We start from the raw sequence: 14,624 nt of genomic DNA on the forward strand, positions 1-14,624 counted from the left end.
TTATTTGCTACACTACAAGGGATTTTTGTTTTTTGGGGTAACAGAGTCCTTCATCCTCATTTTTATAAGAAAGATTCTCCTATTATTAATGTTCAAATTAACATTTGATAAGTAACAAAACCTTGAAGCAATGATAATCATGCTACATACAGTCAAAGTGAAAACATTTCATTTCAATCGCACCTTTTCCGGTAGCTGTGACTCCACCTCTTTCTTCAGTCTGCGCAGCAGAAAGGGGCGGAGCACTTTGTGCAAACGCCGAATAATCAGGATGGTCTCCTCCTCGTTTAGGTCAACCTAAACAAGTCAGAGAGTAAACATGAAAAACATAACACACGCTTGTGTTCCTACAGTACACGCATACAAGGCAGCACAATGAACGATTGACCTGCCGATATGGCCGATATAAAAATAACAACACTGGGTTACTGTGCTTGAATCCTGCTGACGGATTTCAAATGGTTATTGTGCTTGTTTTGTTTTTTGCTGCAGTTATCATTTCCTGTGGTCATTAATGAGTCCATTTACTAGAATAAACCCTCTTAAGCTTTTGCTGTTTCGTTTAATTTATATCCTTACAAATACAATAAATGTATTCATTTTTTCTCCCACTATTTGAGTTGACCTGAAAGACTTAATGCTTCTGTTCAGAAATTTGTGTAACTTTGTTTTAGTGAGCATTTGCCCTGGTTCAAACTGATCCAACCTGACAAATGGAATATATCAAGAAGCTGATTGAATAACATACTTAGTACACAGGTGTACATTTATATGGCCTCAATAAAGAGGCGCATAACATAATGCCACAGATGTCTCCAATATTACAGTATGTTATGTCCCCACCAATCTTTAACACAACATGCCCCTCCTTGATCCAGTTGAGAGCTGCTGATCATCAAAGAGTTGATTATGGTACATCATTACTGGACAATTGTTCTTTTGACTGCTCACAATAAAAAGGAATATTTTCTACAGCAATAAGTGAGGCCCTGCCCCATTGAACACATTACTTAATGCCTTGTTACAAAGCTAAATTACTGTAGTTATCACATCCCAAGAGCATATCAGAAAAGCAATTAGGTGGTGCGCCCTTTAAAGGTAGCATTATATTAAATTGCACCCGCCACAAGCCAAAGACACACCTCCTGGGAAAATGCCACCATTGAAGGTGTTTTCAGGATTTTGTCAATTAACGGTATTTTTCAAAAGTAAATATTATCTCTAATATTTTTTTTAATTACAACTATCATTTGTAATATTCAAGTACTGGGCTCTATCTGCTGTTACATACCCTCTCTCCTGTCATGGCGAATGGAGCGTTAAACCACTGCTCAAAGGTGCTACAACTCTTGAAGATAGTGGGCAGGAGGAAGTTGAGCAGGGCCCACAGTTCAGGCAGCTTGTTCTGTAGAGGTGTCCCAGTGAGGAGGAGGCGGCGGGGAGCCACATAGTGCGTGTTCAACACCTGAGTCAGCTTACAGTGGTGGTTTTTCATTCGGTGGCCCTCATCCACAATCATGTACTTCCACCGAATCTGTGTGTGGAAGTTAAGTCATTGGATCTTTTGGAACAGCAAAAAACAATCATTTTCATACCCCCCCCTAACAATGGGCTAAATACTGAATTGAATTCTGTACAGCAACTCTTCAGTTCTTATGTTCTTCTTGTCCTTATTTACCTTTGCTAGAACTTGCTTGTCCTTGATGATATATTCATAGGTGGTCAGCAAGACATTGAACTTCCCACTGCGGAGTTGAGGCACAAATCCACGGCGCAAAACAGGAGTGCCCTTCCATAGGGAAGACACGAAGAATTTAACATATGCAGGCCAGAAGAAATCACAATATCGTAGATATAAAATAAAGATTTTTATTACCTTGTAAGAAATTTTGACCACAGAGGGTGCCCACTTGTCAAGTTCATAGACCCAGTTCGACAAAGTTCTGGAAAAAGGTAAACTAATGAGAATCACAAATGTTGAATGTTGCATGTAAGGAATGGTTTGAATATAGAGGAATTCTAGACGTGTTCAGAATTAAGTTTGGCTAATATGTAAGGAAAAGATAGGAAATGTGACTTGAGGAATTATCAATGGGCTGAGTGCTAACTGGCATCTATCAAGGTGCAAACATAAATGTATGAAACTATGTTTTTTAATTAGTGCAATACCATCTGTTTAACTACAGATATAACTCAGTGCTGTTCTCAAGACAGTTTGCGTTTGGTGTTGACATTGATTCATCACTCCTTGTGAGAAGATGTATGCACACGGCTGGAATCTGAATTTCATTGTGCAAACCGGTTCAGTGTCTCAATTAGAGTCCTCTTCTCTATTATATCAAGTCTTGTTTTGAAATTCAGACCAATGACGTCTGTGTATTTCAATATAAAATGACTGTCAAGAGGAGTTTTAAAAGCTGCATTTTTTTCTCTGAATATATTCTGAAGGGTGTTTTATACTTTAACACTGTAAGTTACAGTATAGCAATACTGACGAGAGAGGGACGATGATGAGGAAGGGACCATTGATCCTCTTGTTCTCCATCAGGTAGGTGATGAGAGCAATAGTTTGGATGGTTTTGCCGAGTCCCATTTCGTCAGCCAGGATGCCGTTTAGATTGTTGTTGTAGAGGGACACCATCCACTCCAGTCCCTGGACCTGCATAATAGAGGAATAAAGTCATGTATGAAAATGTGTGCTGAGAACAAGCAACATTTTTGTGCACCGTTTCTAATCACCTAATCAATGCATTAGAGATGAGAAAAGTATGGACAGACAGTGAAATGGGCAGAAGCCTTAGAAGTTATACGTCACATTAGACTTAGATTATTTAATTTTTTTAAATGCAGGTACAACAATCTTAATAAAATTGTACAAGATAAAGGAATGGCTTTTATGCACAATGTGCAGCCAAAATAAACACATTTAGCTGTTTAAACTGTTGCATTATGCTGGAGGAGTCCAATTGACAAAAACTTCAAGAAAAAGGGGATATAACTAATATTTGCTTTTCATTATTAATAGCTACAACACTCATTTTCCCGCCTAATTAATTGATGTACCATCAGAAAATAATAGAAAATAAATTTTGTTCGTGTTGCCAATCAGGCATGGTAGCAAAATGTAAATTGAACTACCAACTCTGTAGCCTGGCTGTAACTTGAGGAAACAAATCAGAAAAATACAGGATGGAGGAAACAAGAATGGGAAATATGGGTATTGGCAGCAGTAAAGGGCACCAACAATAAACTACATCCTAATTACCACAGTGCACCAAAACTACTCCACAGAAAAAGTGCTGGTAGAGGGACACGATTCACTGAATTTTAAATGTACATGTAGCTTCTGTGAATTCTTGTTGGTAATGCTGGCTTGTTGAACAAAGAATTGATCCAATTTCCCAGGAGGCTGCCACCATATTTCTTTTAAAGCATGGCAGACCATAAATAAGCTTCCAATTACGAGTTTCAAATCTCAAGCAATATCTTATCTGTCTTTGCCAGCGCAATTTATTAATGCAGACCAAAGATTATAGTGTCACACTGGAAAGTTTAATGCTATATGGATATAACTTCTGTACTCTGGGGGAGACTATTAAGGTAACACATATAGTATGCAGTCACACCCCAATATAGTCTGATGGCACCGCTATTCAATCACACCGGGAAAGCATGCACACACAGCACCACACACACCAATTAACAGTCATTTCTCATTTCAATAGCGCCGAGCAGGCAACAGGCAAAAGGTAACGGTTATTGTCTTAACAAAAAGTTGTTTTCCTGGTTACCGGATGCAACACGCATTTTTTAAGTATTTCTGCTGCCCACTGAGAAGCACAATCTACTTTAATAACACAAACATCAAAATGTACAAAATGTTTTAACATCGTATTCAAGCTCCTAGGTTCTCCTCATCCTCTGTGGTGGATGGGAAATAAAATCAATGAATAAACAAATCAAATGATGACAAGAATTGAAAAGAAATGCGGTGTGCTACTGTCACTCAGCCTGGTGAAGGCAGTTTAGGCAGCTATTGTTTTTCCAGGAGCTACAGCTGACAGATGGCTGCGTCAATAGATGCAACGGCTGAATCTCGACTGGCAACAAATATTGATGGTGTATTCAACATTATGAAAAGTAATTTAAAACTCAACAATCATGGGGGGGAAAATGACAGCAAAAATAACCACTCTTTAGATGTCTGTAATCAAAACAAAGGTTAGATGCTGTCAGTTTCAATAACAAGACGGCATGTAGAACGTGTGTGTGCGCACTGGTGTACCTGGTAATGTTTGAGTGTACCATTGATCAGCAGTGATGACTGCTTCTCCACCCTCTCGATGACAGCATGGGCCACACCATAATAGGACTGGGAGCTGGTTTGTCCAGTGGGAACACTGTACTCATCATCCACATCCTGCTTTGCAGACCTGAAAGTGAATCCGTGTAAAATAAATCAATAAAAAGGAGTATATTTGAGATCCGTCTAACCCACAATGGCCTTTGCTTTCTTTTTTTAAATGTAATTTAATCACCAGTGCAATGATTGTCTGTGCCTGGCACCCGGAGCCGTGCTCCCAACTAAGAGCGCTAGGGTGAAAATCTGCATTCAGTACATAACGGATCTTATTTATGCGTTTTTCTACTTCTTTACCATCATCTAGAATTTTGACATCGTTGACATTTGATTTTTCTGTTTGACGTCTTCACGCAACGGCACTTGGTGAAAACGATTTTATATTTTTTCTGACTGATGCAGTTCCTGGATGGAAAAAAGTGGCATTTCAAGGAAATCAAAAAGAGGAATAGTGGGAAATAATACAGTACTCGATGCGTTTGGAAGCCGTCTCGCACTCTCTGCCTCCGCTCGAATTGACTGACTTCTCCTCAGTTTCTGCCTTCGCCACCTCCTCTTCCTCCTGAACAACAACATTAATTACACATGATTAGATGGATGATAGAGAGAGATAGAGCCAGAGACAGACAAACAGATAGATAGATATAACACATAAAACAATAACAACGATATAACAGAAGTAGCTGTGATTAGGATAAAAGAAAGTGATCAGGAATAGAAATCATGAAGAGCGTACTCCTACAGCCCCCTGGTGGATATTGAAGAGCATAATAAAGTGTTTTATGTTATATCTGGGGGAAGCAAAAAAAAAAAAAACAGGAGAGGAATGTTGACCTCGGAAATTGTTTGTGAAAACTGGTTTAGAATTAGGCACTGACCTCGTCCTCAAATTCTGAACCACTCTCCTCGCTGTCTGAACGTGGGGCAACTTCATACCTTTCAAAGAGGAATCACAAAAAGAAAAAAGAGAAATTAGTGCCAAATGTGGTTATTACTAAGTATGTGACAGCAGCTACTTATTACAGGCATAGGGGTAAAACGGAAGAGAAATCCATTGTGTGTAAGAAGACATTCTGGTTGCATCAAAAATTAACAGATTAATACACAGTGTATCTACATCGTCAGACGACACACACCATCATTCAATAGGTCATAGTATTTATTTTTGTAAAATTGCCCAAGCCCAATTGCTTTCTTTCTTCTTGTCGAAATAATACTGCCTAAGCCACACTGTTAAGGTAAGCCGCCATTATCCTGCGGGGTAGAATGAAATGATCTGTTCAAAGTGAGGATGTAAGCACTTTCACCAGAGGTGGCCAGCATCATGTGGAGATTCATTCAATCTTCTCCTTGAAGAAAAGACGACCATAATTGTCTCGTCTTCAGCCACTTATCCGCAGTTACGGGTCACGTGTTCTGCTGGAGCCTATCCCAGCTGGCTAAGATTTAGAATTTGACATCCATATACGAAGCAGCAACGCGCACGCGCACACGCACACACACACACACACCATGCAACTGCTGAATGTTATGTGCTGGGCAACTTTCAATAAGCTCAATCTTTATCCAGCAGCAATTCAACACCTGTCGTTTACTGATTACACATTTATTTTCCCTTTTTTTTTGAGAATATAGTGGTGCTAGTCCGCAGACTGCAAATCATTCTGTATGCTCCTGTGCTTTTTTCTCTTGGAGGCGAACATTTTATGAGTTTTGCTTCATGCATAAAAAGGGCATAATTAGAAGAAAGTGCCACCTGCAGACACTACGTTATATAAAAATGCGTCCAAAAAAAAAAGATTAGCATCACTTTATTTCAGAGGAATGCCAATAGCTGGTAAGAGTTTCATGCAATGATGTGCTTCCTTACCCAGGGTTCATTTCCAGCCAGGCCTCCAGCTGGCTCGATTTGGGAGCATTCGTTCCCTGCAAAACTTTTCCAGTCTCCGTCTGAATCACTTTGACTGGCAGCTCACTCATTTGGCTGCTCTCATCCATCGGCTGCGGATAAAGTTAGTACATAATTTGTAGAATTCACTCATCATTATTAATGTTTATAATTACTGTCAGCTGACTATTTTCTTATTGTACCACCTGGGTTACATACTGTTTAATTGAAGCCAAATGACATAGTTGATATAGTTATAACGCTTCATATCACCGAGGGGAGGTCTAGATTCCAGTAATAATCTTCTTGCCAGTTGAGCATCTAGCCTGCATGTCTATGAGCATCACCCACACATTACATTCTCATTTTACACATTGCTTGCTGTTAAACCGGAAAATCTTTGTCCAAAAGCGCAGATGACCAGCTACAATAAATGCTTAATTTGTGTTTATAGACAGATCATTTACCTCAGATTGTAGCAGAATGATATTACAATCACATGTTCAAACAAGCCTCAGATATCAAGGCCATGGGAAAGCCTGTGTGCCCCACGGTATGAAGTTACTCAGGTAGGATTGGCAGCTCACCTCTCCATCTGGTCCAATGGCACTGGTTCCCTCCCCATCTCCATCCACCTTCTACAAATCAAAGGCATAAACTCATTTAACTGACAAACTACTATTAATATCAGAGTATATTAAAAGTACAGGTAACACCAGCTTCGTGCATTCTCTACAGAAATGTGACTCTATAATGGTTAAGAGCGCACTAAAGGACCAGGTCACAATGGGAGAGGTCCAACAGAACACAGATCATCACAGATACTTTACAGCAATATGAAATTAAAAGAAACTAAGTTTAAATGTAGTAACAATCAGCACTATCTTTTGAATATGACATCAGTTTCATTGATCCTTGATAATAACCACCTTGTCATTCTTGTGAACTCTTAAAGTGAACATAATGATGCATTGTAGGGCATCACCCATGAATACATAAGAACATGACATAATAAATGTGCCTGCTTGCCATAAGAGTGTAGGTGTGCTACAGAAAAGGACAGGTTTGGAAGGGAGAGTCAACTGCAAACCTAGAGCCAGAAAGTATTCACAAGTACTTTGTGTATTCACAAGTTTATAAAAATAGCATTATAAACATCTTGGTAGAAAAACCCTGCTCTTCTGAAACAAGCACACGCTTCACATCTATCAGCACAAAGGAGCATCCTGTGAATAATCACCACTTGGCCATTTCTCTTTCTACCTTCTTTTTTTTCTTCCTCTTCTTCTTCTCCTTGGCAGCTTGGGCGGCTTTGTGTTCATACACCAGGGTGGTGAGGTTAGCCACGTATTCATCAGTCTGCTGCAGCAAATAAGCCAGCCGCTTGTCTTTCTTTTGGTCAATTAATTTTCGATAGCCCTCTTCATCTTCCGCCTGAGTAGGGGGATGATAGCAGGAGGTTAATGATAGAGGAGGACCAGATTATTTTGAGGATCACAAATACAATATTGTTGTATGCAGTTCGATTTGTTTTGACTAAAGTCACTGAGTCTACACTTGTATGGTAAGCACAGGTATACTTTTCTAATGTATCGATCCAACAAACCAAATCAGAGGATAATTACTATTTCCTCATCCAGACAGCCATTCTAATTAGAGTCATAAAACGGGCCTTGCACATACAAAGAGTCCAACCTATGATACAAATTGATATAAATGTACTTTGGTAGAGAAAAAGTTTTCGTTGGTTTCAGACAACAGCCTGCATCAGGCAAGGAAATATAGGGTTGGTAGATCCTTATTAAGCTGCAGAACAACAGACTCACTTGTAATTCAATACATCACTGGAAGAAATATCAATTCTGCTCACCATGAGTCTTCTCATCCTCTCTTTCTCAATTCTCTCAGTCTCCTTCTTCTGTTCCCTCTCTGTGTTTGTGTGCCAGTTGGCGACAGCTCGAGTCAGTTTCTGGATTTTACCGGAGATTGAGCGGTGATAGTCTTTGAAGTCTTTAGCATGCTGAAGGATACTGTTTAGGTATTCCTGAGGGAAAAAAATAACTTGTTTAAGTACAGATATTATGTTGACATTATGGCATAGTTAAGATTAAAAAAAAAAACTGCACTGTGTCACCAGATTCAACTTTCTTTGCCGTTTTTGTCATCCCCTTAAAATGTATTTATTTCAAAGCTCAGGCAGTGTTTGATAATGCAAACTTTTAGCCGTCTAACTTTGTTCAGTTTTGTACCCACTGTGGATGTCAAAACAAAGACAACATCCATGTGTTTAAAAATACTTAATACATTCTAACATTTTCACTTTCATGAAAAACATATGAAGGGCACTGAAATTTACTATAAACATCAAAATAGTAATGGTTAATTTACATTTTAACATTAATGGTCTCATGACTATCATTGTCATGACAGCACTTGTTTCAATGGCATTAATGGCGACTTCATGAAACCACTTTAACAACACATGATGGAAAACGGTGCTGCTGTTATAATGGCTGAGTGCTAAAACCGGACCGCTCTGAAATCAGCCTTGGAACGGCAGTTTTATGAATTTCACTTGAAACACTCAAGCACGGATCACCTGGTGTTTCTGCCTGCGCTTCTTCTCTTGCTCAAGCTTCTGCTGCTTTTCCAGCTTCTCCGTCATGCGTGCCTCTCTGAGCGTCTGCCGCTTGCTACGCCTGTAAGCCTTCGAGTTGAGGGCCGTCTCCAGTGTTGTGTCTCGCCTCATACAAGCCACGACATCCTGCCTCAGCTAAAGGTATGCACAGGTTACACACAGTCATTTTACGAACAAAAATAAAATGCAACAATCCTGATGGTGTTGTTCAGGGTTAGGGTTTAAATATTTTCAGCAACTACATTGCATTAAACTGAATTATTAAAACTATAAAAATCAATAACTTTCTATAAGTCTTAAATGCTTTGGCATTTAAGAAATTCAATTTACAAGAGTAGTCAGAGCCTGCTGTGTGTATTTAGTCAACATGAAACTGTGTTATTGATTGAGCTCCCACATACATGAGTTCGTGTGAGTAAATTAATCATCAGGGCATGTACGTGAAACACGGCACCTGACGCATACCTGACGCTGGAAGTTGAGCAAACGCAGTGCCTTGAGCTCCACTGTGGCTTTAGTCCTCAGGTCAGGGGGAAGAGAGCCTGGCAAACTTTCCAGCTCCTGGATCCGATGTGCAATCCGAGCCTGCAATCTGAGGATGATCATAAAGATAGGAGGTTAAAGAGTTACCAACTGGGAATAACTGGTCTTTAAAGGCATTCATTTTAAATTAGAATTAGATTTTATTGCCAGTCAGAGAAAAGGATTCTCAAACTAGAAATCTTTCTCAATGCCAATGCAACATAAAACCATAAAAAGTAGACTGATAAAAGATACAGGAAAAAAAAAACTTAGCACAAGACAGCAGGATCAAGGGTGGATTTACAGATGTACATTAGCAGCAAAATGTGCAACTGATCACATAGAGCAGTGAAAATGTCAGAAACCGGTTATAGAGTGTTCATGAGCCTGATACAGACTCAATGCAGGTCAGGCTGGTTGTAAAAAAACAACCCTTATTCATATGCAGGATGTGATTGTGTGACATAAGACCAGTGCTAAATGGCCAATGAAGATAAATACCTGTACTCTCTCTCTTGAAGGATGCCCACTGGGTCCAGACCCTGGGGCTTCTGGACTGGTGTGATGCGGTGCTGCTTCTGTTGCATCTGGAGCATAGGGGAAACCTGCTGCCCAGGAGGCTGAGGGGTCACTGAGCTACCAGGTATGGGGCCAGCTGGCACAGAGGAGGCCAGAGGAGGTGCTAGAGACGGCCGTCCACTAGCACCAGAGGTGAGGAGCTTCTGAGCATTGGCTTGATTTTCACCGCCCTGACCTGGAGACCAGTTACAACATCAGTTTGATGTTGATTGATAGAGATTACAGACATGACAGATTGATACAGGCGTGATCCCAATAACATGAATTAATTTCAAAATTATATACAAATTTGATTTGTATACATGCAAACATCTAAAAAGGCGGAGGAGATTACAACTATAGGTAAAAGATTTTGAAATGTAAAACACGCATTAAATAAAATGTGTAATGACTGGTGAGTTTTGAATGAAAAGTATCGGAAGCAATTGACTGCATACACAGAACAGAACTACGTCTATCATATGGAATATTATTGTATCTGCCTGTGAATGCCACCTCTTATGTAACTTCAATAAGCGAGAGATATAAATAGAAGCTTTCCAATAAGGTAAAAATATAAGATGAATGGTCCATTTAGTTAGGTCATTTCCTCTCTATACCTACCGGTACATCATATACTGTAACTTGTGACTGTTATCAAGTCCAGGAAAAAAAAAAGGTTTTGCTGCTGGTCTATGTGGGTTAACACGGTTGCTCTTTAGATAGAGGATGTTCTATGTTCTTTGGGATGTTCTCCAAAGAATAAAATAATTCAGATGGATAATTATTCTAAATTTAATGACAACTTCCACCTTTGGAAATTAAAGATTACAGTTAATCCACAAAAAGACAATAGAGACAAGAACTGGATATGTTTGAAACCCACAGGAGATTAAATATCAGTGTGCTTTGAATTTATCTCACTATGAGACTTGTTAGACACAATATTTTTACTTAACCAACATGAAAAGGTGTTTATTATTCATCAACAGCACATTGCTTCTTACTTATTTCTGTCTTTGAGAGAGAATGCCTGTGGACCAGATGGAGTAAGTGAAGTGATCATGCAGTGCTCCAAACATATACCGGTAGTAATATGTAGTACAACATTTATTTTTCACTTGACCAATCAGACAACTGCATGAAGAATCCTCCTTGCTGGAACATGGATTCTACTTGACACAGACTGAGCAAAAATGAAATGTGTAACATTTGTATCCGCTGCTCCCTGCATCATTGGTGTTAGGGATATAAAATACATGGAATCTAGATACTGTTACTCGCTTACTTGTGAAATACTCACTCACCATCAGACCAAGGCTTGGGTCCTGTGCTTTGATTATGTCCTTGCATGACTGGAGTAGGGCAGGGACTTGACTGGGGTACACCCATAGGTGCCATTGGCATACCTGTTCAACAAAAAAAAATCTTATGTTAAACATTTATCTGATGGATTTTAAAATTTCCATAATACATAATGTTATGCATTATGACTAAATGAAGCATTCCCCATAATAAATCTATTTTTAAAAAGGACAAAACATTGACTGTCCCTCAAAATGTTAGGATTTGCTGTTTATCTCCTTTTATGTAACTGCAAATGGGATCACTTTCAGGTTTTTCAGTTTTGTCAATGTGGACTCTACAAAACTGTTTTGGATTTTTTTTAATCAATTAATATTAACATTTTTGAGTATTTGTAATAGGCAAATTAATCAATGATGAAACAGCTGTTAGTTGCAGCTCACATTTATTTTGAATTTATGCTCCTTAACTTTCTGTATCTATATTTAGTCTGTGACTCACGATTCATTTTTATCACAGTGGAAAAACCACTTCCATTAAAACCATGCAAATTCTTACCTTGTGAGATTAGAACCATTTATGAATTTTCAAACAACCAACAGAATGTTGATCGCTTGCACAGTAAAACAAATAAAAATAAAAAGCACCTGTGGGTCTGTTGTAAGGACTTGCATTGGGTGCCTGAGGTTGGGGCTGCTGCTGCTGCTGCTGCTGCTGTTGTTGTTGTTGCTGTTGCATCGTGGGTAGGCTCCTCTTGCCTTGAACAGCTAGTTGGAGGTTTTCGGGTAAGGGTTGACCACGGCTCAAGATCTTGTAGGCCAGGATCTGTGCTCTGAGCTGCTGCAGCTGAACTGGACTGAAAGCAGAAGGTCCCCGCCCCTGCTGGCCCATGGACATGGCTCCCTGGGGATCCATGGGCATCATAGGACCTGGTTGTAAGGGAGGCATGTGGGGTGGGGTCGGTACCCCACTACCTCCGCCTCCTGACATGGGACTCGAAGCATGCTCATGTACACCCATGGGGGATGGATGGGGGGATATGTATCCTGCAGTAGACAGGAAGAAACTTTAATTATTTTATAAACCAAAGATCTCATTAGTTCTCATTAGCATTTAGTCATTTTCACACCTGACCAATCAGACTCTGTTCAATTGGGGAACTGAAAGTCACAACATTGTTGCATTTATGACTTGTTTGGGGTCTGCTTTCACACTGTGATTTCTAAAGCAAACCGAACTTCCTGAGCAGCATCATGTGGTTGATTGGACAAAGTAGGAGGGGAAATCCCTCCCTCTCCATGTTTGTTTTGGTTTGGAGTGCGCGCTGTACTTCCTCTACCCTAGATGCACTGCGTATAGCGCTACTACGTACACTTGGTCCTGTGTTTGGTCCGGTGAGCTTTCACACTGATACGAACAAAACCAGTGTTCACTTGCAAGCAAACCGAGACCCACGTTTTCAGGCGGACCAGAGTTTACTTGTTTGATCCGCACCAGATTTCAGATGAGTTTTCACACCTGCCCAAACGAAGCGGACTATCGGAGGAAACAAACTCTGGTCCGTTTAATGTGGACCAAACAGCAAAGCAACTTTAGTTGCAAAAGAGTTGAAAACAACCTAATGGGTCATAAAACAAACATTTTAGTTTGAAAAAGCGATCAATATAAGATACCTTGGCTGTGCTGGTCCATGGGACTCTGTGGAGGCCCCATTCCACTTTGCAATGATCTCATCCCTACATTTTTCATGTGACCAAAGTGCATCGCATCTGCCATTGGCTTGTCATTCATTCCTTCAATGTTCTGAAAATTTGGAAAAAAGATTTATGATTAAAATTCAGGTACAGCACACAACATTGTCGCACGCACACGCACACACACACACACACACACACACACACACACACACACACACAAAGGGCCTAAAGACATGCAATCATGGCGAGAGACAGTGGAATGAAGGGCAGCCATGTGGCAGTGCTCCGGAAGTGATTTTTGGGGTTAGGTGCCTTGCTCAAGGGCACCTCGGCAGTGTTCAGGAGGTGAACTGACACATATCCAGCTACTAGTTCACAATCCAGACTTTGGTCCAAGCGGGACTTGAGCTGGATATCCTCGATTCCCCAATTCAAGTCACTGTGGACTGAGCTATGGGTCAGTCAGAATCTCAACATCAGAACCTCTATTCAAGGTCAAAACTATTATTATAATAAAAGAATAACTACTACCAATCTGTCCTTATTTAGTAGTGAAATAAAAATACACAATAAAGACTAAAAAGACAGCAGCAGACACACTGTACCTTGTGCATAGGATACATGCTGTCCTGAGAGAAATCACTTTGTCCATGGCTCTGCATGTTATGAGACGCATTCGGTGTTCCAGGTCCGGGACTGGGACCCATCATATTGTGAACAGAGCCTGGTGAAGGGTCCGGTCCGGGGCTTGGACCCAGGATGGGCCCTGGGGATAGACCTGCTCCCGGAGAAGGGCCAGGATGGGACATACCACCTGATGTGTCTGAAGGGGTGGACATCTACCGAATTGCAGGGAAGATGCCACGCAGCTTCAGATAAGAAAGCCAAGAGGGTCTGATTGATATTCAAACAACTGTGGATCAAATGTAAAAAAAACAAATTGGCATTTCAACATTTTATTAGTTTAAATTGCCTGCTCTCTTGCTTTATGAATTGACCGAATAATAACTAATAATAATTAACAACTAATTCATGCAACTGTCTCAACCAAGTCAATAAACCCATCTGTCTGCGAAATAGCTAAATATGATAAACCCCATAAGGCGCTATTCGAGATGCAGTATTTTAATAAACATTTTCGTTTTAAGTACTATTCAGTAAGAAATACCGGTTTTGTGTTGTATTGGGTTAATAATCAAGGGTGCTTCAAATATGTCCTATAAAATAGGCCACATTTGCGACTTTAAATGTTGAGAGAGACGAATAAGCTACAAAATAATAATAATTCGCATTGTAATTAATGTAAAAGCGGACCGCCGCGTGTTTTGTTACAATTTGCTCAGTATTACTGTAACGTTAGCTTCGTAGAGCCAACTCTGATTGGGTCATGGCTTCCCAAAACTGGTAGCCATCGCGGAAATGCAGTCAAAAATCAAAGTTTAGATGACAGTAAAGCTCACGCCATGACCTTGGAGATATTCTTAAAGCTGAAAATAAACTTAAACATTAAAAATACACCTACATAATTTAACAAAACGACCACCTAATACACTAAAGGCTATATGCATTCTTCGATCGCTGAGGAATTAAGCTAACAAGCTAGGTGACGTTAGCTAGCTTAGCAACTAGCCTAGTAGGTGACGCTTGCTCTTCTGG

The 14,624-nt window shown here is 40.0% G+C and overlaps 1 protein-coding gene across 1 annotated transcript in view; it reads right to left on the minus strand.

Annotated features, from left to right (window-relative positions):
- Positions 1-13,807, minus strand: part of smarca2 (SWI/SNF related, matrix associated, actin dependent regulator of chromatin, subfamily a, member 2) — a 30,126-nt gene extending 16,319 nt beyond the window's left edge. Inside the window, exons 1-19 of the mRNA XM_068738768.1 lie at positions 13,574-13,807; positions 12,945-13,074; positions 11,919-12,317; positions 11,274-11,375; positions 9,910-10,162; positions 9,352-9,478; positions 8,848-9,021; positions 8,119-8,292; positions 7,512-7,682; positions 6,836-6,886; positions 6,231-6,361; positions 5,239-5,296; positions 4,831-4,922; positions 4,286-4,433; positions 2,496-2,659; positions 1,877-1,943; positions 1,679-1,789; positions 1,292-1,534; positions 184-297 (exon numbers count right to left, since the gene is read on the minus strand). Of these exons, the coding sequence (XP_068594869.1) occupies positions 184-297; positions 1,292-1,534; positions 1,679-1,789; positions 1,877-1,943; positions 2,496-2,659; positions 4,286-4,433; positions 4,831-4,922; positions 5,239-5,296; positions 6,231-6,361; positions 6,836-6,886; positions 7,512-7,682; positions 8,119-8,292; positions 8,848-9,021; positions 9,352-9,478; positions 9,910-10,162; positions 11,274-11,375; positions 11,919-12,317; positions 12,945-13,074; positions 13,574-13,807 (2,943 nt within the window). The remainder of the gene's footprint in view (positions 1-183; positions 298-1,291; positions 1,535-1,678; positions 1,790-1,876; positions 1,944-2,495; positions 2,660-4,285; positions 4,434-4,830; positions 4,923-5,238; positions 5,297-6,230; positions 6,362-6,835; positions 6,887-7,511; positions 7,683-8,118; positions 8,293-8,847; positions 9,022-9,351; positions 9,479-9,909; positions 10,163-11,273; positions 11,376-11,918; positions 12,318-12,944; positions 13,075-13,573) is intronic.
- Positions 13,808-14,624: the final 817 nt, after the last annotated feature.

This window comes from Brachionichthys hirsutus, chromosome 4, assembly GCF_040956055.1.
Source record: "Brachionichthys hirsutus isolate HB-005 chromosome 4, CSIRO-AGI_Bhir_v1, whole genome shotgun sequence".
NCBI lineage: Eukaryota > Metazoa > Chordata > Actinopteri > Lophiiformes > Brachionichthyidae > Brachionichthys > Brachionichthys hirsutus.